Source organism: Bos mutus, chromosome 11 (genome assembly GCF_027580195.1).
Source record: "Bos mutus isolate GX-2022 chromosome 11, NWIPB_WYAK_1.1, whole genome shotgun sequence".
Taxonomy (NCBI): domain Eukaryota; kingdom Metazoa; phylum Chordata; class Mammalia; order Artiodactyla; family Bovidae; genus Bos; species Bos mutus.
The window spans coordinates 39315940-39342330 of record NC_091627.1 but is presented as its reverse complement, the minus strand read 5'-3'; the positions used below and the strand labels follow the sequence as shown (position 1 = coordinate 39342330).

General features: G+C 39.9%; 1 protein-coding gene across 1 annotated transcript in view; it reads left to right on the top strand.

Moving 5' to 3' along the window:
* Positions 1-26391, top strand: part of ANTXR1 (ANTXR cell adhesion molecule 1) — a 258267-nt gene that overhangs the window by 74106 nt on the left and 157770 nt on the right. Inside the window, exons 9-10 of the mRNA XM_005893586.3 lie at positions 5267-5327; positions 20460-20558. Coding sequence (XP_005893648.3) covers positions 5267-5327; positions 20460-20558 — 160 coding nt within the window. The remainder of the gene's footprint in view (positions 1-5266; positions 5328-20459; positions 20559-26391) is intronic.

Here is a 26391-nt window from a genome sequence, read left to right as displayed (position 1 = left end):
GCAGAGTTATTTTACATCGGTTGCCTCTTTTACTCCCCTAATAATCTAATGAGGTGTTCAAGAGTATCACTACCAGTACAACACGTGCATTTCTAGAGCTCTTTACAGATTCCAACATGCTTACCCATATATCTTCTTTTTGAAATCTGCCCAAAAGGTAGCAGGATAACATTATTAGCCATCTTTCAGGCATTTTCAGCAAATAGGATTTAGCAAGAGGCCAATGGTGAGTGATGAGATAGACGCAGTTATGAGTGATTGTCTTTGCCCAAGAGTAGTAGCAGTCATAGCAGTAGGTAACAGAAGTAAGAGTAACAGCTACCATTGTTTGAGAACTGAGTATGTGTTAGACATCCTGCTAAGAGCTTTACTACTCAGGCTGCTCTGAGCCTGTTTCTTGGTACCTTATTTTCATGAAAGGCACTCGTTGGCTGATGGCCCAAGGTCATTAAATAACTATTGACTAATCACATCTGTCTAGTTCTGTCTACAGAACAAAAACCTTGTCAGTATTCCTTAATCTCACTCTCTTCCTCACTCTCTAAGCCAACTTTTACCACCTAAGTTCTATTGATTTTACAAATGAAACTTCTCTGCGTTCTTGTCTGTTACTCATTTTACCATCAGACAGCTCTTTGAGGTCAGTGTTTTTCTTATTCTCATTTTACAGAAAAAGAAACTGAGATGCAGAAGTTTAATAACTTATCCAAATCCTCCTGGCCAGTAAGTGGTGGGGCTTGGATCTGAACAGAAATCTATTTAAAGTCCAGATCTATTTTTTTCTGTCTCCAGAGCCCAGGTTCCTAAGAATAAATTATCATTAGTTGAGGATTTCCAGGCCCTGTGCTATGGACTCTACCTATAGTATCTCATTTAATCTTCCCAACTCAACAACCTCATGCAGTAGGTACTGTTCTTATCCTACCATTACAGATGAGGAAACAGACTCAGAGAGGTTATGGAACTTCCCCAAGGTCACAGTGCTTATGAGTTGACCCAAGCAATTTGATTCCAGATTCTAAATTATTAGTATGTTAAACTGTTTCACAAAATTGGGGTTCAGACAAGTTTAAGGATTTGCCAGGGACCATAAGTCAGACAAGTAGAGGGCCAAGATCAAGGCCAAAAGCCAGTTCTTCACACTGGTTAGGCTTGAGACATGTGGTAGTCTTAGCCCAGTCTCCGGTGGAGGTCAATTATTCTGTCACCTCTGACATCACCCTGACCCTGTGTGAGTTCTTCCCGCTCTGTCTAGTCATTTCCCATCTTCTGGTTCCCAGTGCTCTGTCTGTACCTCCTCCATGGCTACCAGTGCCCAGATCGGGGACGGATCCTCTGCCTCCCCACACCCATCCAGTCTCCAGTCCCTTAGGCTGCTCTGCTGTCTGCTGAAGTTCAGACAGACTGATTACTGTACAGTCTGGGCTGCTAATAACCAAAGGACCCCAAATCCACCCCATGCCATTCTGACTTCCTACCTTTTGAAACCAGATATTTCAAACTAATAGAAGCCACAGTCCCAGACAAATCCTGCCCATCCCCCTCACTGATAAATTTTACTCTATTGGCTGCACCATATCCCTTCCAGATGTTTTATGTTAAGATTGGGAAAGCTGTGTTTTTACTGGATTGAATCACTGCACTTGGCTGACATTTTTTGGCCCTAATACACTCCTTAGATTTATCAGCTAATTGCAGACACTTTGAGAGAATCATACGGCATGTGTTTATTATGACAAAACCTGCAAGTGTGTCTTTGTGGTTAAAGATTCACGGGTGTTTCCTTTACTGACCCCTGGTTAAGTATTAGAGTTGGTTCAAAAATGTTGCTTCCAAGTCAGGAACGTAACATGGGTGAAAATTTCATTTTTGTGTTTTGATGGAGTTTGAGGAATGGGACAGGATAGATCCAATAGCTCAATTTTCATTCTTGGACTGTTGAAATCTTTAGTTGAAGATAATAAAATGACTTATAAATGGAGATGGAGGAATTTTATTTAAAACGTAAGAAACAGCTTTATGTTGTTCTAATATCACTTAAATAAATTTCTCCAATGGGTCAATTGTGTTTCTTCCAATGTGGCCTGTTTGGAGATTTATGCCTGAAAACATGATGAAGAGGGTGGTTGCCTCTCTGAGTAACGGCCACCAGTAGCTAGGATGGCCCTTCAGGCAAGAAGAGCCCAGTGGCAGCAAACTAGGGGGGAGAGAGGAGAGGACAGTCATCACAGTTCAGGTAGCTTGGGTGCTATCTGGGGAGGATCTGGATGAGGATCCTGGCAAGCCCCAATCCTAGGATGCTGCTTCATCTAAAGGACTGTATTGACCATTGGAAAGAGGAGGAAGGAAAAGCCTGAAGGGAAACACGGATGCCCAGGATATATCCTTCGGTGGGCGGGGGTGGGGGAGGGGGGGTGGGGGGTGGAGGGGGTGGGGCTGTCCCTCATTCCAAGTAACAATGTCAGTGAAGGGCTCAGGGGTGATACTGGGTCCCTAGAGCCAGGTATGTGAGGACCACTGACCAACAGAGATGGAGGTGGAGAGCTGGGTGCATGTTATCTCATTCCTGCGAAACAGGGGGAACTGAGACTGCACCTGTGCTTGAGGTGCGTGGTGACTGGGTAAGCTAAAGCGAGAGGAAAGAAGTCAAGCGCTGACAAAAAGGAACAAATTGCTTTGACTCTGGAATCACATAGAAGCTGAAAACAGATACTAAAATGCCTTTAAATTGTGAAAGAGGCAGAAAGAATGTTCAGGAAAAATAGCTGGAAGTCTAAATCTTAGAATTGTCAAGAAAAAGAAATACAGTCAGCCCTCTGTAACCTGGGTTTCACATTTGCAGATTCAACCAGCTGGGGATCAAAAATATTTGTAAAAAAAAAAAAAAATCCAGAAAGTTCCAAAAAGTAAAACTTGAGTTTGCAGCATGCTGGGGACTATTTACATAGCATTTCCATTGTATTATGAATTATAAGCAATCTAGAGATGATTTAAAGCAGAAGTCCCCAACCTTTTTGGCACCAGGGACTGATTTTGTGGGAGAAAATTTTTCCATGGACCAGGGGTGGGGGCGGGGGAATGGTTCAGTGGTAATGCGAGTGATGGGGAGTGGCAGATGAAGCTTCACTGGCTTGCCTGCCACTCACCTCTTGCTGTGCGGCCCAATTCCTAACAGGCCATGGATGTGTACCATTTCCATAGCCTGGAGGTTGGGGACCCCTGACTTAAAGTATACGGAAGAATGTGTGCAGATACTCCACCATTTTATATAAGGGACTTGTGCATCCTCTGATTTCGGTGTCCATGGAGATCCTGGACCAGTCCTCCTGCAGGTACTGAGGGAGGACCATGCTGCTTCTTATGACTCTCAGGTATAGAGAATTACCTCAAATACCTGGTTGCGAGGGAGCCTCTTTCAGTGAATACGTCTGAATGTTTTGTCGTCTGTATATCAGAGAACAATTTTCTGAAGCATGTTGTTCATTTCCTTTCACAATGCTTCTCTATGAGGATGCCCAGATTTCTCTCTGGAATGGGTAAATATTATCTCTTCTGAGAAACTGGTTTGTTTTCATTCTTCAGACTGAGAATCTCATAAATATTGTCTGTCCTCATTTGCTACTAGAAAGCTTAGAATTAAATTCAGGAGCCACTCCTAACAAGGAAATAAGCTCTTCCCAGTGTATTTTGTCTATGCTATTCTCACTCCTTACTTCATCTTCCCCTGATTTTCCCTTTAATCCATTTCCTCCCCTTTTGTAATTTATTATATATTTTGTTTTACTGTATCCTTGTGGCATATGTATCACTTAAGCTGGAACAAAGAAGCATATTTGCTAAAAACATCCATGCAAGTTAATGTGTGTTTCCCAGTGCTAAAAATCCTTTTTTTCTTTTACAGACTTTACATTTTATTTCACTATTAATTCTTTTAACAAATGCCCCCTTCATAAATAGAGCAAAATGGTCTTCTTCAGCCCTCTGACCCATTTCAATTTCCAAATTAAGTAAGGCCCACCCAAATAAAAGATCCTGCGGTATATCACTCAGTGTCCTATACTTGTTTAAAATGCTTAGCCAAAATTTTAGAATCCTTATGCAGTAAGCAGTGAGATTCATAAATGCTAGAGAAAAGCTTAAAAGTCAGATACCCCGATTTCGCCAGAAGCCTTTAATTCCCTGTGCAGTCTTGGAGTTCTCCAGACTCTCCACTGAACCCTGAAAGACTCACTTGGGGGAAAAACTATTTTATTTCCATTTACGTAAGGTCCTCTTAAAGTGTGAGGCACAATAAGTAGGCTTCAAAGACATCCTTTGCCTGCAACATGTTTCCACTTCTTTAACTAGAAGGCGACTGAGTAATCTGAGCGTGCATCTCTTCTAGAGAGTTGGCCATTTCCATCCTATCTCTCTGGTCTTATCTATTAATCACTTGTTTTTCTACTTTTTAAGCTTCTTTTGTTCCAGCTAAAGAGGTCTATGCATTTCTAGTTTCTCACCTTTGCAAATGCCACTCCCTGCTGGGACCTTAACCTTCCCCTAACTTATTCCTGCCCACTTGACTGCATCCCACCCTCAGCAGCCACTTCTTCCAGGAAGCCCTTCTCAATTACAGCCCTCAGTGATCTCCCCCATGAACTCTGTAGCTTGTACTGTCTGCCCTTTTACCCTGGCATCTATCACATAGAATGGTCCATGGTTATTTATCTTTTCAAGTGTAGCTCCCATTTCATCTACTGGATGTAAACGTCTCTATAACTAGGACTGGCCTTTCATAGATTCAATGCATATCTGCCAGAACAAATGAATAAATAATTCTTATGGCTTTTGTGGGGCTTCCAGGGTGTTGCTAGTGGTAAAGAACCCACCTGCCAATGCAGGAGACCTAAGGGATGCAGCTTCAATCCCTGGGTCAGGAAGATCCCCTGGAGCGGGGCAAGGCAGCCCAATCCAGTATTCTTGCCTGGAGAATCCCATGGACAGAGGAGCCTGGCAGGCTGCAGTCCATAGGGTCGCAGAGTCGGACGGGACTGAAGCGACTTAGCACACAGGCACATAGCTTTTGTGACACCCAGAACATCTAGCACAGTACTGCTCATTAAATGCTTGACATTAATAATATCAGTGAAAATGTAACACTCTACTTATCCACCCACTACAGCATAGTATCCTTGAGCCTTCTGATCCTGGTAGCTAAAATCAAACCCACTTTTCTAACAAAATAGCTATGCTTTGACTTTGACTTTTTGATTTCCTCTCCTCCTAGATATTGAAGAAATCCTGCATCGAAATTCTAGCAGCTGAACCATCCACCATATGTGCAGGAGGTAAATTGAAACTAAGTGTTAATTGCTGTCACATGAATGATGAGATATCGAATTCAGGTCACGGTTACTTCATCAGTAGCAAAGAAGGGAGTTGGGGCACAAAAGGGGAGGGGGAAAAAAGGAGTAGAAATTGCTAAATTTGCTTCTGGGGCAAAAAGGTAATAAATAAACAACATGTCAGTTGTTTGAAAGTTTGAAAAAGCCTATCCAAATTCTCTCCTTTCATGGAAACTAATTATAGGAATATTACAGAAATACTGGATTCCCACACACCGCTACCAATACCCCTTTAACCCTTCATCTTCATGGCAGCCCTACATCACATCACAGTGATCATAGGCCACCTCTGAAATGTTGACATATTTAATTGTTTAACTGGTGCTGAACCTCTTTCCATAACTAATATTTTCATTTTAGTTAATCGCCCCATCTGCCAGCCCTTACAGAATGTCAATAGGCAGCTCCAGTTGTCCCCATAAAGAGCCATTATAATTTTATCATTAATGCAGCAAACCTCTGCTTAACGAAGAATCACCCTTCTCTGGGTCACAGTATTTTTTCTGACTGATCAAAATTGGGGTCTTGTTGTTGTTTTGTATTATAATGGACTGCCTAAAGCTTCAACCGTGCTGGCTCTCCTCGTACAATTCCTGGTAGTTTCCCCATCATTCTCCTTTTATTTATTTAAAAAGTACCGTTAGGCACCTACTGAATGCCAGGCACTGTGGTAGGTGCTCAAGATTCGAAAAGGATAAACTCTCTCCATTATTTCCTGGTGCTCTAGGACCTGGAGTCTTCCACTGTTGAGACCTCACTGTTGACATAATCTTTCTAGTCTCCTAAAATACCAAGTGCCAATTATTAATTTATCATAGAAAATATATCATGCAACCCTGTAAGTAGTGAGGAAGAACTTTCCAGCTTTTTCAAAAACTGTACAGTTTTATTCTTTATGGCATATTCTATTGATATAAGTGAGGTAATTCCTTGAGGATTTCATTCTAGTTTCTTGGCTATATTTTAGAATAGCTGAAACACTTTCAAGGAGTTAGATGTACTGAATAGTATGAACCAACAACAAAACACTAAGGATATATGTAAACATACAAAGTTGTTAGTGGTATTTGGGTACCGACTATTCAGAAATGTGTGTAAATTTCCTGAAGAAAAGCAATCAACAAAGAGTATCTGTTGACCTTTAAATACACTGCTACCTGGCAACACAGATGGCAGCAACATATGTAGCTGGCACAAAGACAGGTCCAGGAAAACCTTCTTAAGAAAAAGAATTGAAATATCTTACTTTTGCAAATTTACAAAAGCATATGACTACATGAAACCCAGTGCCAGGAGCCTAACCAGGGTTCATTAGCTCCAAGGTAAATCTGCCTCCACAATTTTTATCATTCCTTTATTTTAAAACAATTAGAAAACAGGGGAGTTCCTTAATTGTGCAATTATCTCATTCATGAAAAAACAACCCAGACTTGCAGTTTAGCAATCCTACTGTATGTTTTGCAACCGTGTATTGAATCAGAACATTTAAAGACAATGAATACTGAATTCTGTTAAATCAGCAGCATAATCAGTTCCCTTCCTGTAAGGTTATTAGGGACAGAGAAGAAATCTTTCTCTCCACTTCCCACTGCCTCAGAGTACATGGTACTTAATAGGTGGTCAATAAATGTTGACCGAATGCCTTGATTCATATATTCCTTCAATAAACAATGCACCAATTTTTGCTCATTTGACCCTGATTAACAACTACTTTCACCTAATCTCAAGAAGTTATCAGACCTTTGAACTGCCAATTTAAAATGAAGCAAAATTAGAAATAGCCGAAGACAGAACAAGACCCCTCAAACCCACAAAATCTCAACCGGTTGGACAATGGAAAAATATCTTATTAAATAATTCTTGAATCAAAGATTAATAAACCAAAATCTACTTTACTTGCCATCAAGGTGTTCAAGACAATAAAAAGCCCACATATATAAATATAATGAATTTGTCACAGAAATATCAAGATCCACAAGATCTAATCCTAGCAAATTCAGTTTTTAGTCTGTTTCTTATTAAACAAAAAAGAAAAATAATTAAGTAAAAGATATTTTTAAAGCTAAGGAAAATACAAGAAAAAAGATTAAAATGCATTAATTAATTTAAACAAATTAAAACAAGTTAACTGATAAATTATGCCAGGAGCTGTGTCTTTGACCAATAAAATAGACAAATCTCTGGTAAATCCAGACCAAAGAATCTTCCTTTGGATACTTTTTAAATCTCTGACTGAAATGCAATAGTGCATATTTTATAAACAAACAATAGTTTCCCATATCAGAGTAAACTATCCAATTCTATTTATTTTATTTCTTTTTTAATTAAAGTATAGTTAATTTACAATGTTGTGTTAATTTTTACTGTACAGAAAAATGATTCAGTTATATATGTGCGTGTGTGTGTATATATATATACATTCTTTTTTATACTTTTTCCCAGTATGGTTTATCACAGGATAATATTTCCCTGTGCTATACTGTAGGGCCTTGTTATTTATCCATTCTGTATATACGAGTTTGCATCTGCTAACCCCCAACTCCCCCTCTGCCCCCCCATTTCCTTTATTTCTTAGAAAAAAATTAACAAAGACACAACAATAGACCTAGTCATATGTTTTGAAAAGGCAAGCTCTCACCTCTCTTGACTTAGAATCATTAGGGTTAAAGCATGTTGATTAGAGAATAACTTTATTAAGAAGAAAATGAAACTTTCATAAGATATCCCTACTCCAAAAGTTCTTCCAAGGATTCTCTTAAAGGTCTATCTCTGATCATTCTTGGAGTAAGCATGGCTTTCATGAAATATTGGGGGCTACTTCCCCGTGGTTATGAACTCCTGTCAAGTAGACCCAGGCATACCCCGTCTGAAATTTTCATTAGGCTACTGCGAGGATCTGGAGATTTATGTGAAAGTGCTTTAAAAATCATGAACTGTTATAACAAAACAAGGTGATATTATTATCATAAGTATCGTTTTAATAAGGATTGAAGGTCAATGTGAGAATGTTGATAATGTCATACCTAGATGAGAAAAATATGCCTGTATGTTTTTCTGAGCTTCCCTGATGGCTCGGTGGTAAAGAATCCACCTGCCAATGCAGGAGACGCGGATTTGATCCACTGGTCAGGAAGATCCCTGGAGAAGGAAATGGCAACCCACTCCAGTATTCTTGCCTGGGAAATCCCATGGACAGAGGACCCTGGCAGCTACAGTTCATAGGGTGGCAAAAGAGTCAGACATGACTTAGTAGCTAAACAACAACAATGTTTCTCTACTGAAAGAAAATTGGAGAAATACATAGAGTTCAGAGTATCTGCAAAATGATTCACTAACTCAATATGTACTGAAGGGGAAAGTAAACAAGGAAATATTGAGACTAAACCCTGTGAAGAAGATAGAATTTGCTTTCATCCAAAACCTTTCCTCTCAGCCCCCTCCCCTGCCTCTCTGAATTACTTCCCTTCCTTGGCCGCCAGAGCACCCCCTCCTGTGAAGCCCCACCCAGGCCTGTCCGCTCAAGACACTCTATGCTGATGACTGCATTCCCCCAAGACAGTGATCTCTGCTGGCTTTCACCAACAACTCAGCAACAGGCATAATTCTGACAGCACACCAAGCTCTGAGTGAGGCAGTGAGACAACGCACTGGACGACAAAACTGAGATCCAACACAGACCTTTCCATGTTGGCCTGCAAATAACATGGTGAAATTTAATAGGACAGATATAAAATGTTGAACTTGCAAACAGTTTCATATACAAGCAAGTTTAGAGAAACTTGACTTAGTAACATTTCGTGCAAAGAAAAAGAAAAAAGCAAGAAGACGCATAGCTATCTTGAGAGCCAACAAGAATGCCTTTGACAAAAAAGAAGCTGATGCCATCTTAGGGTGCATCAGTAGCCATCCAGTGTCCAGGGTAAGAGAGCTAATTCCATGCTGTGCTATTCCAAGTTCAGACCATGGCTCCAAGTCCCATATTTTAAGGATAGCATTGACACATGTTCTTAATAGAAGAGGAGATGGAACTAGAAAGCATTTAATAATTCATTCAGGATGTGAGGGCAGCCTGGCTGTGATATCTGTCACTCCACTGATAGACAGGATTGACTGAGCTGATCTGGCTGGCTAGACAGGTGTCCCCTCCCTCCCTCCCACGTGTGTCCCTTCTGAAGCTGTATGCTTAGTAGAAGAGGATAACCTTCTGCAATAGTGCTTCATGCGTAGTTCATGAATGCTATAGTGCTTCATGCACTGTAGTCCATTCTTCAGTCAAGGATATACAAGTAGCTGTGCTCCCTTGCTACAACCTCCAAACAAGCACTCAAGGTCCATTTACAGGAACACGCAGGATAGTCAAGCTTCTAAGAATCCAGTCACTGATTCTTTCCTTCCTTCCTTCTTCCCTTTTTTCTTTCCTTCTTTCTCCCTCTCCCTCCTTTATTTATTCCTTTTCCATCAATTCTTAGTGTCTACTACGTACCAAACAATGTGAAAAGATTTGAGTACCAAAATGCATGCCTCGTCCCAACCCCCATGAAATTCTCAGTCTTCTCTAGGAGATGGTCATATGTTCAGATAAAATACAAAACCATGTATGAAGTACTATAGCAGAGATCTGCTCAAAGAGATGCTAATGAGATGCTTGTGGGATGAGAAAGGACTGAAGCGACCACAGAGATTTAGACAAAGAATTGAAACACAAGGATATTTGGAGAACTCCCATGCAGAAAGGACTTATTGGTCTTATTATATGTAGCTTTAGGAGACCACCACCGAGCGGTTGGGGAGGAATTCAAGGAGGCAGATTTTGGTTTAACACATGCAACTTTTACCATGAAAGCTTCCCAACAGTGGAGTAGATGGTTTGAACTTTCCACCCCTAGAATTATGTGAGCAACAGCTGAATGGCCATCTGTAAACATATGCTGTCCAGAGAACTCCTCCTTTGGGTTTCCTTTATAACTTTGAGTTTCTAAAGACTTAATTCAACGTCAGCTAAGATATTAATGGCTGATTATTGTTTAATTGCTAAAGAGACCAGTACACTTGGAACTATTTTGCATTTTAACAAAAAGTCTTAATGGGAAGAAGATGTAAGGATCTGCCCTGATCAAAAAGAATTTCATTCAATGAAATGAGTGAAACTATTTGGAGAGAGAGACGTCCCCCAAAGCCTCCAGTTCCAGAGGTTATAAACTGGCAGCCAACAAGCCCTCTCTGGTCTGCACATATGTTCTTTTTGATTCACATCGCAATTAAAAAAAAACAAAACAAATTTATTACTAACACTTAAAAGTCTGATTTCACCTAAAAATTCAGATTTTCATCTCATATTGAAAAATCAGATCTAGCAACACTGGGCCTGTATTTATCATATGATAATGATTATTAGAGACGGAATAACTTCCCTTTAAAAGAAGCATGTACTCTTTCCAACTCACCTACTATCCCACCTCTCCCCATTGTCACCCCTATACTAAGGCCAAGCATATGGTTGCCATTTAGTATGGTGCTGAAGTCCCTGGATTTACAGCTCCTGTTCTAAAACATGTAGGAAGTCATCTGCTCTGTGGAGAGCCTTTACAGCACCTTTGACTTTGCATGTGTGCCTGGTAAGTTGCTTCCATCATGTCTGACTCTGTGTGACCCTATAGATTGTAGCCAGCCAGGCTCCTCTGTCCATGGGATTCTCCAGGCAAGAATACTGGAGTTGTTTGCCATGCCCTCCTCCAGGGATCTTCTTGACTCAGGGACTGAACCCACATCTCTCACATTTCCTGCGTTGGCAGGAAAGTTCTTTACCTCTAGTGCCACCTGGGAAACCCCAGCTTTGACATTGCCTACATTTAAATGATTCTCTTTCCCTTCCAATATAGACTCTTTTTAAAATTTCCTAATTAAATAGTTTTGCAGATTAGCCTGTGTGTAATTAGGAGAATAGGCCCAATGTTGGATTGGCCCTGCCTACGTTAGTGTAGCTCCTCTTTAGGAAATGCATCCTTTGCCTAAGCACAGTTTTCTTCTGCTACCACAATGATGGCCTCAGATGTATATAGCTCAGTTCAGTCACTCAGTCATGTCCAACTCTTTGCAACCCCATGAACCACAGCACACCAGGCCTCCTTGTCCATCACCAACTCCCGGAGTCCACCCAAACCCATGTCCATTGTGTCAGTGATGCCATCCAACTATCTCATCCTCTGTCGTCCCCTTCTCCTCCTGCCCTCAATCTTTCCCAGCATCAGGGTCTTTTCAAATGAGTCAGCTTTTCGCATCAGGTGGCCAAAGTATTGGAGTTTCAGCTTCAAAATCAGTCCTTCCAATGAACAGCCAGGACTGATCTCCTTTAGTATGGATTAGTTGGATCTCCTTGCAATCCAAGGGACTCTCAAGAGTCTTCTCCAACACCACAGTTCAAAAGCATCGGCACTCAGCTTTCTTTATAGTCCAGCTCTCACATCCATACATGACTACTGGAAAAACCATAGCCTTGACTAGACGGACCTTTGTTGACAAAGTAATGTCTCTGCTTTTTAATATGCTGTCTAGGTTGGTCATAACTTTCTTTCCAAGGAGTGTCTTTTAATTTCATGGCTGCAGTCACCATCTGCAGTGATTTTGGAGCCCAGAAAAATAAAGTCAGCCACCGTGTCCACTGTTTCCCCATCTATTTGCCATGAAGTGATGGGATCGGATGCCATGATCTTCATTTTCTGAATGTTGAGCTTTAAGCCAACTTTTTCACTCTCCACTTTCACTTTCATCAAGAGGCTCTTTAGTTCTTCACTTTCTGCCATCAGGGTGGTGTCATCTGCATATCTGAGGTTACTGATATTTCTCCCGGCAATTTTGATTCCAGCTTGTGCTTCCTCCAGCCCAGAGTTTCTCATGATGTACTCTGCATATAAGTTAAATAAGCAGGGTGACAATATACAGCCTTGATGTACTCCTTTTCCTATTTGGAACCAGTCTGTTGTTCCATGTCCAGTTCTAACTGTTGCTTCCTGACCTGCATACAGGTTTCTCAAGAGGCAGGTGAGGTGGTCTGGTATTCCCATCTCTTTCAGAATTTTCCACAGTTTATTGTGATCCACACAGTCAAAGCTCATAGTGTTCTATGTAAGCAATACTCCAGGAAGAAACTCATTGGAATTAAGCATACAACTTGCCAGCTACTCTTCATGTGAAGCTTTTGTCCTCCAGAAGTGGAAGGAGGTTTTCATCAGCTCCCCACATCATCATTTGAGAAGCAATTGTATTATTGTACTCTGTTGTTTCCCATTGTAATAAACAATGATCAAGTGAGTGCAAAGGAAGGTACTTTTAGGCAGCTTAAACCAGACACTTTTAAGCAAAATCAAAAAGTGGCTTTGTTTCTTTCACTCTTCATTTTCTTTCAAAAAGCTCCTGCCTGGCCCATAGGCACCGCGTCTGAATCAGTTGTTTAATTCTCTGCTTGTCTTCTTTTCCATTCAAAGATATTTCTATTTGAAGGAGGGATACTCACACTTAGAAGGTGGAAATGTAAAATGGTACTCTTACTTCGGAAAACAGTTCTAACAGTCTCTCAAAACGTTAAATATGCACCTACCACATGACCTAGCCATTGTTCTCCTAGGTATTCACCCAAGAAAAGAAGAAATGTATATTCTGACAGAGACTTGTACACAGATGTTTATAACTGGTCTATTTTTAAGAGCCAAAACCTGTGAACAACTCAAATTTTCATCAACACATGAATGGATAAACAACTGTGGTTTTTCATACAACGAATAATACTCAGCAATAAAAAGGAATAGACTATGCATAAACCTCAAAGTAATTATGGATGAGTCTTAAAATAATTATGCTGAGTATAAAGAAGTCAGACCAAAAAGAAATACTTACCATATGATTCCATTTCATAAAATTCTAGAGAATGCAAACTAACCTATAACAACAGAGAACAGATCAGTGGTTGCATGGTATGGGGAGGGACTGGAAGAAGAGATTATGAAGGGGAACATGGAAACTTCTGAGGCTGCTGGGTGTGTTTACCACCTTGATTGTGGTATTGCCCCATGATTGTGTAACTGTATCAAAATGTTTCAGTTATACACCTTATATACAACTTGTATATCAATTATACCTCACTAAAAAGTAAATAGCTATAAAAATTTTTTTGAATCTTCTAGGAGAATGCAATGGCACCCCACTCCAGTACTCTTGCCTGGAAAATCCCATGGACGGAGGAGCCTGGTGGGCTACAGTCCATGGGGTCGCTAAGAGTCGGACACGACTGAAGCGACGAAGCAGAGTAATTTAGGCATCAGAAAGCACTTAATAAACATTCAGCTCTATATTATATTTTAGATGTTACATGTCACAATAAGCATTTAATAGGAGAGAAAATTAAAACTAACTCACAAGATAGAAATATCACTAACAATAATTTTGTTAGTGATAACAACAAAAGTCTTAGGTGACCAGAGCAAATGGTGAATATACAGATATCTCATTTTCAGATCCAGTGATTGAAAAAGGATCTTTATTGAGGTCATCACAAAACTATGTGTTCCATATTTTCAAAAAAAGAAAAAGGAAGGAATAGAATAACTTTATCAATCTATTCTCTGACCTTAACAGTTTTCTTTTTTTAAACTGAGCTATAATTCACATATCCTGAAATTCACCCTTTCAAAGAGTTCAGTTCAGTTCAGTCACTCAGTTGTGTCCGACTCTTTGCAACCCCATGAACTGCAGCATGCCAGGCCTCCCTGTCCATCACCAACTCCCAGAATCCACCCAAACCCATGTCCATTGTGTCCGTGATACCATCCAACCATCTCATCTTCTGTCGTGTCCTCCTCTGGCCCTCAATCTTTCCCAGCATCAGGGTCTTTTCCAATGAGTCAGCTCCCGCATTAGGTGGCCAAAGTATTGGAGTTTCAGCTTCAACATCAGTCCTTCCAAAAAACACCTAGGACTGATCTCCTTTAGGATGGACTGGTTGGATCTCCTTACAGTCCAAGGGACTCTCCAGAGTTTTCTCCAACACCACAGTTCAAAAGCATCAATTCTTCGGCACTCAGCTTTTTTATAGTCCAACTCTCACATCCATGCATGACTACTGGAAAAATCATAGCCTTGACTAGACAACCGTTGTTGGCAAAATAATGTCTCTGCTTTTTAATGTGCTATCTAGGTTGGTCAACTTTCCTTCCAGTGAGCAAGCATCTTTTAATTTCATGGCTGCAGTCACCATCTGCAGTGATTTTGGAGCCCAGAAAAAATAAAGTCAACCACTGTGTCACTGTTTCCCCATCTATTTGCCATGAAGTGATGGGACTGGATGGGACTGGATCTTAGTTTTCTGAATGTTGAGCTTTAAGCCAACTTTTTCACTCTCCTCTTCTACTTTCATCAAGAGGCTCTTTAGTTCTTCTTCACTTTCTGCCATCAGGGTGGTGTCATCTGCATATCTGAGGTTATTGATATTTCTCCCATCAATCTTGATTGCAGCTTGTGCTTCCTCCACAATTCAGTAATGTTTGATATACTCACAAAGTCGTACAGCTATAACCACTATCTAATTCCAGAATATATTCATAATCTTACTCTTTAAGCAGTCACACCCCATTTCTTCCTCTCTCCAGCCCTGGCAACTGCCAGACAATATTCTGTCTTTCTGGATCTGCTAATCTGAGCTATTCATATGGAAATGAAAGGGAATGGGTATCTGGCTTCTTTTACTTGGCATGATGTTTTCAAGATTCATCCACATCACAGTATGTGTCAGAACTTACTTACTTTATATGGATGAATAATATTCCATTGTATGAACACCATATTCATCATTTGATGGATACTTGCATTATTTCCACCTTTTGGCTATTATGAATAATGCTACTGTGAACACGCATATACAAGCTTTTGTGTAGACATACATTTTCAAGTCTCTTGAGTGTATACCTAGGGATAGAATTTCTGGGTCATATAGTAATTCTAGGTTTAGCTTTTTGAGGAACTGTCAAACTATTTTACGAAGCAACTGCACCAATTTACATTCCCACCAGCAAGGTACAGAGGGTCTAATTTCTTCACCAACAGTTGTTATTGTTCATCTCTTTGATTACAGCCATTCTGGAGAGTGTGGAGGGATTTTGATTTATATTTCCCTAATAACTAATGAGTTCTAAAGGAGATCAGCCCTGGGTGTTCTTTGGAAGGACTGATGCTAAAGCTGAAACTCTAGTACTTTGGCCACCTCATGCGAAGAGTTGACTCATTGGAAAAGACTCTGATGCTGGGAGGGATTGGGGGCAGGAGGAGAAGGGGACGACAGAGGATGAGATGGCTGGATGGTATCACCGACTCGATGGACGTGAGTTTGAGTGAACTCTGGGAGATGGTGATGGACAGGGAGGCTTGGCGTGCTGCGATTCATGGGGTTGCAAAGAGTTGGACACGACTGAGCGACTGAACTGAACTGAACTGAATAATTAATGATGTTGGGCATCTTCTCATTCAATGACCTTATTAAGCCTCAGAAAATAAACAGGATTTTTATCTGACTGGTACCTGAATAAATGACCACATTCTCCTTCCCTTATTCCCTTTCTCTCCCAAGACGTCATTTATCCATTCATTAAATGAGCTTAGACTGACACTGGGAGAAGGCAACGGCATCCCACTCCAGTACTCTTGCCTGGAAAATCCCATGGATGGAGGAGCCTGGTAGGCTGCAGTCCATGGGGTCGCTAGGAGTCGGACACGACGGAGCGACTTCACTTTCACTTTTCCCTTTCATGAATTGGAGAAGGAAATGGCAACCCACTCCCAGTGTTCTTGCCTGGAGAATCCCAGGGACGGGGGAGCCTGGTGGGCTGCCATCTATGGGGTCTCACAGAGTCAGACACAACTGACACGACTTAGCAGCAGCAGCAGACTGATGCTGACTCAGCCCTGGGTTAGGCACAACCCAAAATTATAAAGAAAAAGAAATCATGGCCTCTCCCATCAGGAAGCTTAAATTATAATTGAGAATAAAGTGACAAAAAGTCATAATAAATATATATCTTAAAGCTAACTTAAAGAATATGTAAAGAGATGGAGTAAAAGATCATTGCCTGGTAGAAAGTCCTCCTTGAAGCTTTCCAATCTCTAAGCACTTCTTGTAGGAGCTGTAACCCAACATACATGTTGCAAACTCTGGGAGTTGGTGATGGACAGGGAGGTCTGGCGTGCTACAGTCCATGGAGTCGCAAAGAGTCAGACACGATTGAGAGACTGAACTGAACTGAAAAAAAAAAAAAAACCTTAGATGTACTTATTGTGAGAGGTAGGTTTAGGGCTTTGTGAATAGTGTAATTCAATCAGTATGTCCTGGTTCTGGTGTGTCCTGGTCTCACTTGCTGGCAGATCCACTTGACAAAGGTTTTGTTACATAACCTCTACGTGTGAAGGGCTGACATTCCAGTCAGGCTGCAGGGTCAGTATTTGGGCTGTTCTGGAGACCAAATGTGCATCCTATCACAGAAACTGTACCAGGCAGGGTGGCATCTGGCCTCTGCTCTGGTGTGCCTCCCAGAGCATCATTTCCTCCATCTGATCCCCAGGCCTGGGGGTTAAATTGTTTGGTTTCCACTGTGGCTGTTCATGGATTCCTGATGTCTTTCTTCCTAATACCCTGAGGGTGTGCCAAGCCCAACCAGACAGACATCCTCTCTTACAGAGGACCCCTCAGCAGCACTGCTAAGGCTAGGATATAACCTTAAGAGAAGAGAACTTGGCACATGGCCTACATTTCCAGCATCTTCTCTCCTTCCACTGATCTTTGAGGAAATAAGAGAAGTAGGCCCAGCAGTGAGGCAGAAAACATTTTGAATCAGCAGAAACATCCAATGGCAGATTTCTGGATGTCTAGCATTCAGACTAAAAACAGAAATGAGTTTCTAAAGGCTAAACTGAATAAAAAGATATTGTACAATAAGATTCTTCCACAATGCCAGGCACTTAACAGAATGCTTGTTGAACCGACAGTGTCATCGATCACATGCCAGGCAGGCATCGAAAGAAAATGCTGAGTCCCTTGGCTGTTCACCCGAAACTATCACAACATTGTTAATCGGCTATACCCCAATGCAAAATGTTTTTGGTGTTAAAAATAATATAAACTTTTTTAAAAAAGAAAAAAATAAAGAAAACTATTTAGTTCATCCTTCTAAATTTAGCAATCCTATCTATGTATCAACATGCATATCTAAATTCTTAATACTCATACTGTTGCAGTGAAAAGGAAAATAGAGGAATTAGTTTTTGTTTTCTTTCCCTTTCCTGAGAACAAAGAAAGAGAACAGTGAACAGGTCAGGGAAGAAATATAAACACACCTGAAAGAGTTGATCACTCCTAGTTTTACTTTTAACTATTCCTAATCTGTAGTCTGTTACTAGATTTGCTTTTCACAAACTAACCTGACACTCTGTAAATTATTCTGCATGAGTTACATCCTGCATGTATTGCCCCTTAACTCTATGCTAATTACATCCTGTACCTGGTGCTTACCTTTCCTGAGCTCTCCCTTTGCAGACCACCCCTTGTAGCTTTTTGCATTTCAAAAAGAAGGCCACAGGAAAATAAACCAGAGATAGTAATATTAGTCCCTCAGTCGTGTCTGACTCTTTGTGACCTCATGGACTGTAGCCTACCAGGCTCCTCAGTCCATGGGATTTTCCAGGCAAGAATACTAGAGTGGGTAGCCATTCCCTTCTCCAGGGGATCTTCCCAGCTCAGGAATCAAACCCAGGTCTCCCACACTGCAGGCAGACTCTTTACTGTCTGAGCTAACAGAGACTAATTACCTGTCTTCATGATGCCAGCTATGAGTATTTTGAAACAATACAAGAAGGAGAAGGACAGAAAACTCTCACTACTTTGTTCCTCATCACATCCCCAGACTATAAGCCCCTGTTTGTTACCACCAAAATCTTGGCTTTCTCTGGCCACTGAAGCCAAATAAAAAATTACAAAGACAGAGTTTGGAGGAACTAGAAAGATGGCTTGAATCCTCAGCTGGTTGAGGGAAGAACACAGCAGGCCAGTGCCCCCCACCCTGGGGAGTCAGAGGGGACCATATAGATGGGCCTCCCAGTCTGGGGTATGTAATAAGGAACAAAGTGAGAATTTGGCATTCTTCTTCATGCATTGTTTCAAAACAGTCATAGCTGGCATCAGGTAGCCTGGTAATTGGATCTGAAAAAGCCATGTGCCCATGACCTTAATATAGTTCAAAACTAAGGCAGTGAATACTCATATATTAGTACCCAGTTTTGCTGCTCACCAATTACAGATTACTTGATCTTGGGCAAGTCATTTACAATTCAGTTTCCTTACAGTGAAGTTCATTCATAGGTCTCAACAGCACTCTGTGCTAACTTGTTTCTCCTTGTGGCACACTTAGTGCCTCTAGGTTCCTTTCCTTTACTTTGGGTTCTCCGCCTCCCAGCCAGGCCAGCTCCACTTACCTGCAAAACAGGCAAACCTGCCCAAAATAAAAATAAAGTAAGCTTTAAAAAAAATCACAGTGTTAATCTCCAAATGAGTCATATGTCACAAGACATTGAGGATTCATTTTAGCATAATGGTAAAGAGCATGGCTGAGTTCTAAGCACATGACACTTGACACCTGACAGACCTGGATTCCAGTTCTAATCCTGACTACCAGCTGTGTGATCTGGGACCAGCTATTTAACCTCTCTAAGCTTGTTTTTCTCATTTGTACCTCCCTGTAGTGAGGTTTAAATGACATCAGACATTTACAACACTTAGTACAGAGTCTGGCACACAAAGAGGGAGCAATTGATATCAGTTATTATTCTCTTGGCAAACATGACCCCTAAATGAGTTTCCTGGGAATGAAGGTGACATACATTCATGCCATTTATTAAAGTTTGGAAGAGTCCCCTATGCTAGTCCTTTAATTCCATTCTTCCTCCAATGAAAATCTCCATCTGAAACTTTACACTGCCAAATCCACTTTCACAAATATTGTACTTTGACTTTTAACTTTTAGGCTTTTTCTTTTTTTTTAATGCCACACAGCATTATCCCATGCCCCAATTTTTATATACAAAAGGATGACAAAAATAAAAGAAAATGAAGTATTGGCTATTAGTTACCATCAAACTTAAGCAAATATTCCTAAACATTTAATAAATTAATTAGTTGTTTTTTTCCCCTTAGTAAGAGGATCATTATTTTTACTTTATGAAGATATTGTGTTAATTCAGCATGAATTATGCCAACATGAAATTAACATGCAGGGCTAGAGGCCAGTGAGCTATATTAGCTCTTCTATTTGGAGAGAAGAGAGCATTAACCGCACTAGGACCTATGTCAGTTCAAAAGGGAAATGCTTGACAACTGGCCACCCATAAACAAGACTTGTCTTCTCTGGTGAGTACAGTTACTCCCACCTAACACTACGTTTTCCTACTGTGTGCCCTGCAGAGACAGGAGAGCTGAAACTGTTGTCAAACAAATTCTAAACACAAAGGAATGCTTTTCTAGCTGTGGAAGAAAACACAAAAGGACAACGGCAAACGATACCTAGTCACATGCTACACTATTCAGGGCAGACTGTGAATGCCAGAAGACAGTGGTCTTCAAAAACCCTAGGCACCTTGAGTTCTAAAGAAATCCTTTCCTCTGCATCCAATGTATAAAAGAGATACAAGAGGCCTGCTGGCAGCAGACATCACAGGTTTTAAAACTGCCACGACTTGAGAGATGGGTAAGGTTTGCAGGACACAGGTGAGGGAGAGGCACTCCAGGGAGGACGAACAGTAAAGGCAAAGCCAAGGTGGGAATTTAAAGTAAGAAGTCTGTGTCTTCCTGTGGACAACTAGTGAGAAGGTAGTGAATAGGTGGTGAAAGGCTCCCGCATGGATGCTCCTGTTTCCCAGCTTGAACTGCTTTTGAATGTTTTAAGCCTGATGAATAGTTAACAAGTACCCTAAATCAGGGCAGATGGGAAATGTAAGGTTAACGTTGTGCAGTCAATTAAGGTGTCTTGTCATTATTCTTTGTTTCAGAATCATTTCAAGTAGTCGTGAGAGGGAATGGCTTCCGACACGCCCGCAACGTGGACAGGGTCCTCTGCAGCTTTAAGATCAACGAGTCAGTCACGCTCAGTAAGTTCTTGCGGAGTTTGGGGGTTTCTGCTGCTGGCTTCTGGGAAGGGGGAGCTCCCAGCCTATCTCCCCGAAAAGCCACACCCAGGAAACTACAGAGAAGGGTCCTCCCTGCTAGAAAGGCCACCAGCAAAGGGTATAACTGGCCCCTGCAGGCCCCTTGCTCCCATGAGGAGAGGCAGCGGGTACTTGTTTCCCAGTCCGCCAGCATACCTGTACCAAGTTCCAAACTCTCAGGTGGCAGTGGTGGCCCTGACTGGTTGGGGCTTACAAAGCTCCACATTGGAGCTTAGTGAGATATCAGGACTCTCCAAACAAAAAGAGGAAAACAATAGGTGTTCCAAATTGATTAATTCTGAGTAAACCAAAAGCCAAAAAAATCTCATCAGGGAGATACCTGACCTGAGATACAGAAAGATGGATGTAAAACTAAGTGTATTTCATGGGAAAAATGAACTATCACAACATTGGCACATTCACAAGACATTTGTAGCAGGGAAGTTAAAGACATGTGTGACTCAGATTACTGTCCAGGAAAGATGGGGGCAGATGGGTTATGTTAAGACAGATGGCCAGGAGTCCCTGTTATTATTTACATCTGGCATTCATCCCACAGATAATTACTGTTTCAGTATCTGCAGCAGTAAACAGCAATCATATACTGTATTTTCTACAGTGCTAGGACCTTTTAAATACCTCACATCTTTTTACCACAACAGCCCTAGGAGGTAGAAAGACAAAGAAGATGGAGAGCATACTCATTTATTGACCTTTCACACTGGTTTTGTCCTCCTGTTAGCATTGTGGAGTAGCTACTATCCTGTTTTTAAAAAGGAAGAACTGAAGGGTATGCCTTTTTCCCTCTTTAGCATCTCAAAACCCATATGAATATTTAAACAAAGATATGCAATGGTTTCTTTACATCTGGAATTCCTGTATATGGAGAAACTGCAAAGATTTGAAATATTCAGTTATTTTTTCCTAATACTTAGAAATGCCCTCACGTATCCAGAAAGTACTTGCTTTTTGAAAACATTTTCAAGTATCCTGTCATAGTGTGAAAGTTGGACATGCACCCTCTGCAGAATCTTTCCATTTTTTTTTTCCTCCTTTAATTTGTGATGTTCAAGTCCACCTTCCCTCTCTCCTCTTAATCTTAAATCTAAGATCAGAAACTCCTGAGGATTAAATTCAAAAGACATCAACACCTTCCAAAGAAGGCTTCCCAGACAAGCAAGCCTTTAGAACCAACTCCTCTCTGAAGATGTATGGCCATGAGTATAGCATTGCTGTTGCTTGAAAGGTTACCCAGAGATTCTATACTAAGATAACAAAAAAATGCAAATTTTTTATGATGGATTTATAGAATGACATTTTAAACACGTATTTTCCAGCTTCTCCATAAAATTTTATTTCTTGGAAAACTAGCTTCTTTTCCTTTCCTAATATAAACTTGCAAACACCTGCACAGTCTGTTCACCTAATACATATTTTAAAAGAAATAAAGGCTGTTGGGTTTAGCTTAAACCACAAACCTAATTATGCTTTCAACACAAGCACTGACAGCTTGGACAAGAGAAAGGCAGTGACTCAACCATATTATATGCCACAAGCAACACTCCTGAACTCAAACAAATAGTTACTAAAAATATCCTAGCTAAGGGGGAAATACTGAAATTTTTTTTAAAAATTGTATTTATTAATTCATCTGTTCATTATATTCAGTAAAGTAAGAAACTACGGAGGACAGAAAAGATAAATAAATTTTAAAATGCAACATATTCAATTCTTTATCTTTCTGTCAACTTTATGAATGTAAGTATCTTATTGAGTTGTCCCCATAAAATAAGACAAATTCAGATTCTCTTATTTTTCCCATTCTCCTTTTCCACTTCCAGATCATGTTTTAAAATATTATGTTTTCATTTTTATAGTATATATTTCCTCTTTCAAGATTTTTCCCTAAATACTGCATTACATTTTATAACAAAAAAGAGAATAGAATTCCCTTATTAATCAAAAAATGACTAATTGAAGGCCCAATAATGAAGCTATGGTTTTTATTATATAAGCCTTGGAGTCTTCAAGAAATAATGTATTATTTGTAGCAGATTATGTGAAGAAAAATAGTTAAGTAAAAAATAACAAAAAAATTACATTTATAGTGAGATATATTAACATAACTGTCAAAGCCTTTGGATGGATAATAAAAAAATTAAAGCTATAGAGCAAATATATATACTTTTTTTTAATGGCTATGAATTCCCTTTAACATGTATTGCACTAAGAAAAAAACCACTGACATATTAATGCCAAAGTGTTGAAATTGTTTACATATATTTTTAGATGATAAATATAACCAGAAAATAAAAAGCATAGGTTAATACCTATATCCATCCTGCTTTCCTTGCCTTTGCTTAAAAATAAATCAACCACTTAGGAATCTAAAACAATTTGGTGACCTGTTTCTGGTCAGTGGTTCCAAATTATGCATAAAATATGATGTAAAAATTGTGACATGTGGTCTTGCTCAAAGGAATGAGGAAAACCCCCAGGTACAGGAAACAAAAAGGGAATGCAAAATCTAAGCAGAAGGCAAAGCTGTGAGGGCTCCAGGCCTGAGGGATCTTCAGGCTGTGATCTCAGTACTGATATAGATACAGGACACCAGGAAGTTCAGTTCAGTTCAGTTCAGTTCAGTCCAGTCGCTCAGTCGTGTCCAACTCTTTGTGACCCCAGGGACCGCAGCATGCCAGGCCTCCCTGTCCATTACCAACTGCTAGAGTCTACCCAAACCCATGTCCATGGAGTTGGTGATGCCATCCAACCATTTCATCCTCTGTCGTCCCCTTCTCCTCCTGCCCTCAATCTTTTCCCAGCATTAGGGTCTTTTCCAATGAGTCAGTTCTTCACATCAGGTGGCCAAAGCATTGGAGTTTCAGCTTCAAAATCAGTCCTTCCAATTAACACCCAGGACTGATCTCCTTTAGGATGGACTGGTTGGATCTCCTTGCAGTCCAAGGGATTCTATAGAGTCTTCTCCAACACCACAGTTCAAAAGCATCAATTCTTCAGTGCTCAGCTTTCTTTATAGTCCAACTCTCATATCCATACATGACTACTGGAAAAACCGTAGCCTAGACTAGATGGCCCTTTGTTGACAAAGTAATGTCTCTGCTTTTCAATATGCTGTCTAGGTTGGTCATAACTTTCCTTCCAAGGAGCAAGCGTCTTTTAATTTCATGGCTGCAGTCACCATCTGCAGTGATTTTGGAGCCAAAAAAAAAATAGTCTGTCACTGTTTCCCCATCTATTTGCCATGAAGTGATGGGACCGGATGCCATGATCTTCATTTTCTGAATGTTGAGCTTTAAGCCAACTTTTTCACTCTCCTCTTTCACTTTCATCAAGAGGCTCTTTAGTTCTTCTTCACTTTCTGCCATCAGGGTGGTGTCATCTGCATATCTGAGGTTATTGATATTTCTCCTGGCAATCTTGATTCCAGCTTGTGCTTCCTCCACCCCAGCTTTTCTCATGATGTACTCTGCATATAAGTTAAATAAGCAGGGTGACAATATACAGCCTTGACGTACTCCTTTTCCTATTTGGAAAGCAGGCAAAAGCAGAGCCACCTGTAGAGATCAGGCTTCAGGGGCTGTAACACACATTGAATGGGTACAGGGACAGGCGCTCAGTGATTCAGGAAAGCAGGCAGGGGAGTAAGGTAAGATGCTCTACCAACCACATAATACAGAAGCACCACAATGTGTCTGTGGCCATCCTGATGGCTGTGGCCCTGGCCGAGGCAGTATACATCGAGTCCAACCTACACCACTCCTGAAGCCATAACTCCCTCTGAAGATGGGCTCACAGCACCAAATGATAAATCATATGGCAATAGTTGAAAGAAAAAGGAGAACAAGCAAGATGACTAGGGAGCATTTTAAAAAAGATGGTAAAATAAACATATTTAAAGTGTATTAAAACAAGAAAACATCTAAAAAAAAATCTAACTTTACACCTAAAGGAACTAGAAAAATAAGAACAAACAAAACCCAAAGTCATTAGAAGGAAAGAAATAAAGATCAAAGTGGAAATAAGCAAAATAGAGAGTTAGGAAGCAACAGAAAATGTTTTTTTCTGCAACAGAAGAGGTTTTTTTCTTTTATATAAAGATAGACAAAGTTGACAAACCTTTAACCAAATTCATCAAGAAAAAAAGAGAAAGGATCCAGATAAATAAGTCAAAAAAGAGAAAGTACAATTGACAACAGAGAAATACAAAGGATCATAAAACAGTACTGCAAACAATTATGTGATAATAAAAGAGCAACCTAGAAGAAATGGATAAATGCCTAGAAATGTGCAATCTCCCAAAACTGAATCAGGAAGAAATATAAAAAATGAACAGACTAATAATTACCAGTAGTAAAACTGAATCATTACTTTAAAAAACTTCCAACCAAAAAACTCTAGGACCACACAGTTTCACAGAGAAATTCTATTAAAATTAAAATAAGAAATTTATCCTTCTCAAACTATTTTTTAAAAATGAAGACGAATGAATACTTCTGAACTCATTCTACAAGGGTAACATCAACCTAATATCAAAGCCAGACAAAGATACCACAAAAAATAATTATAGGTCATTATCACTGATGAATGTAAATGCAGAAGTCCTCAACAAAATGTTAGCAAACTGAATTCAACAGTAGGTTAAAAGGGATCATACACCATGATCAAGTAGGATTTAGCCCAGGAATGCATGGATGGTTCAGTATCCACAAATCAATCAACATAATACACCATGTTAACTAACCGAAGAATAAAAACCATATGATCATCTCCATATATGCAGCAAAAGCTTCTGACAAAATTCAACATCCTTTTATGATAAAAACTCTTCACAAAGTGAGCATAGAAGGAACATACTTCAATATGATAAAGGCCATGTATGACAAACAACAGGCAACATCATAATCAATGGTGAAAAGCTGGAAGCATTTCCTGGAAGATCAGGAACAAAACAAGGATCCCACTCTTGCCACTCTTTTTTTTTTTTAACATGGAAGTGGAAGTCCTAGGCACAACAATCAAAAAAGAAAAAGAAAAGGAATCCAAATAAAATTGGAAAGGAAGAAGTAAAAGTGTCACTATTTGTGCATGATATGGTTCTATACACAGAAAATTCTAAAGACACTAACAAAAACTATTTGAACTGAAATGAGTTTAGTAAGGTTGTAGGATACAAAAGTAATATACAGAAATATGTTGCATTTCTAAATACTAATTGTGAACTATTAGAGAAATTCATAAAACAATCACATTTTTTATAGCTGTCTCAAAAAGAATAAAATAACTTGAGATAAATCTGATCAAAGATGAAAAAGCCCTGAAAGCCATAAGAGATTGATGAAAGAAATCAAAAACAACAAAACAAATGGAAAGATACTTTGTGCTCATGGATTAGAAGGATCAATATTGTTAAAATAACTACACTACCCAAAGAAATCTATAGATTGAGTGCAATCCCATAAAAATACCAATGGCATATATCACAGAGCTAGAACAAATAACTCTAAGATTTGTATGAAGAAACAAAAGACCCCAAATAGCCAAAGCAATCTTGGGAAAGAAGAACAAAGCTAGAGTTGTCACACTCCTGGGTTTCAAGCCATACTACAAAGCAACAGTTGTCAAACCACTATGTACTGGCATGAAAACAAACACACAGATCAATGGAACAGAATAAAGAGCCCCAAAATAAACCCATGCTTATATGGTCAATTAATCTACAACAAAGCAGGCAAGAATATACAATGGGAAAAGACAG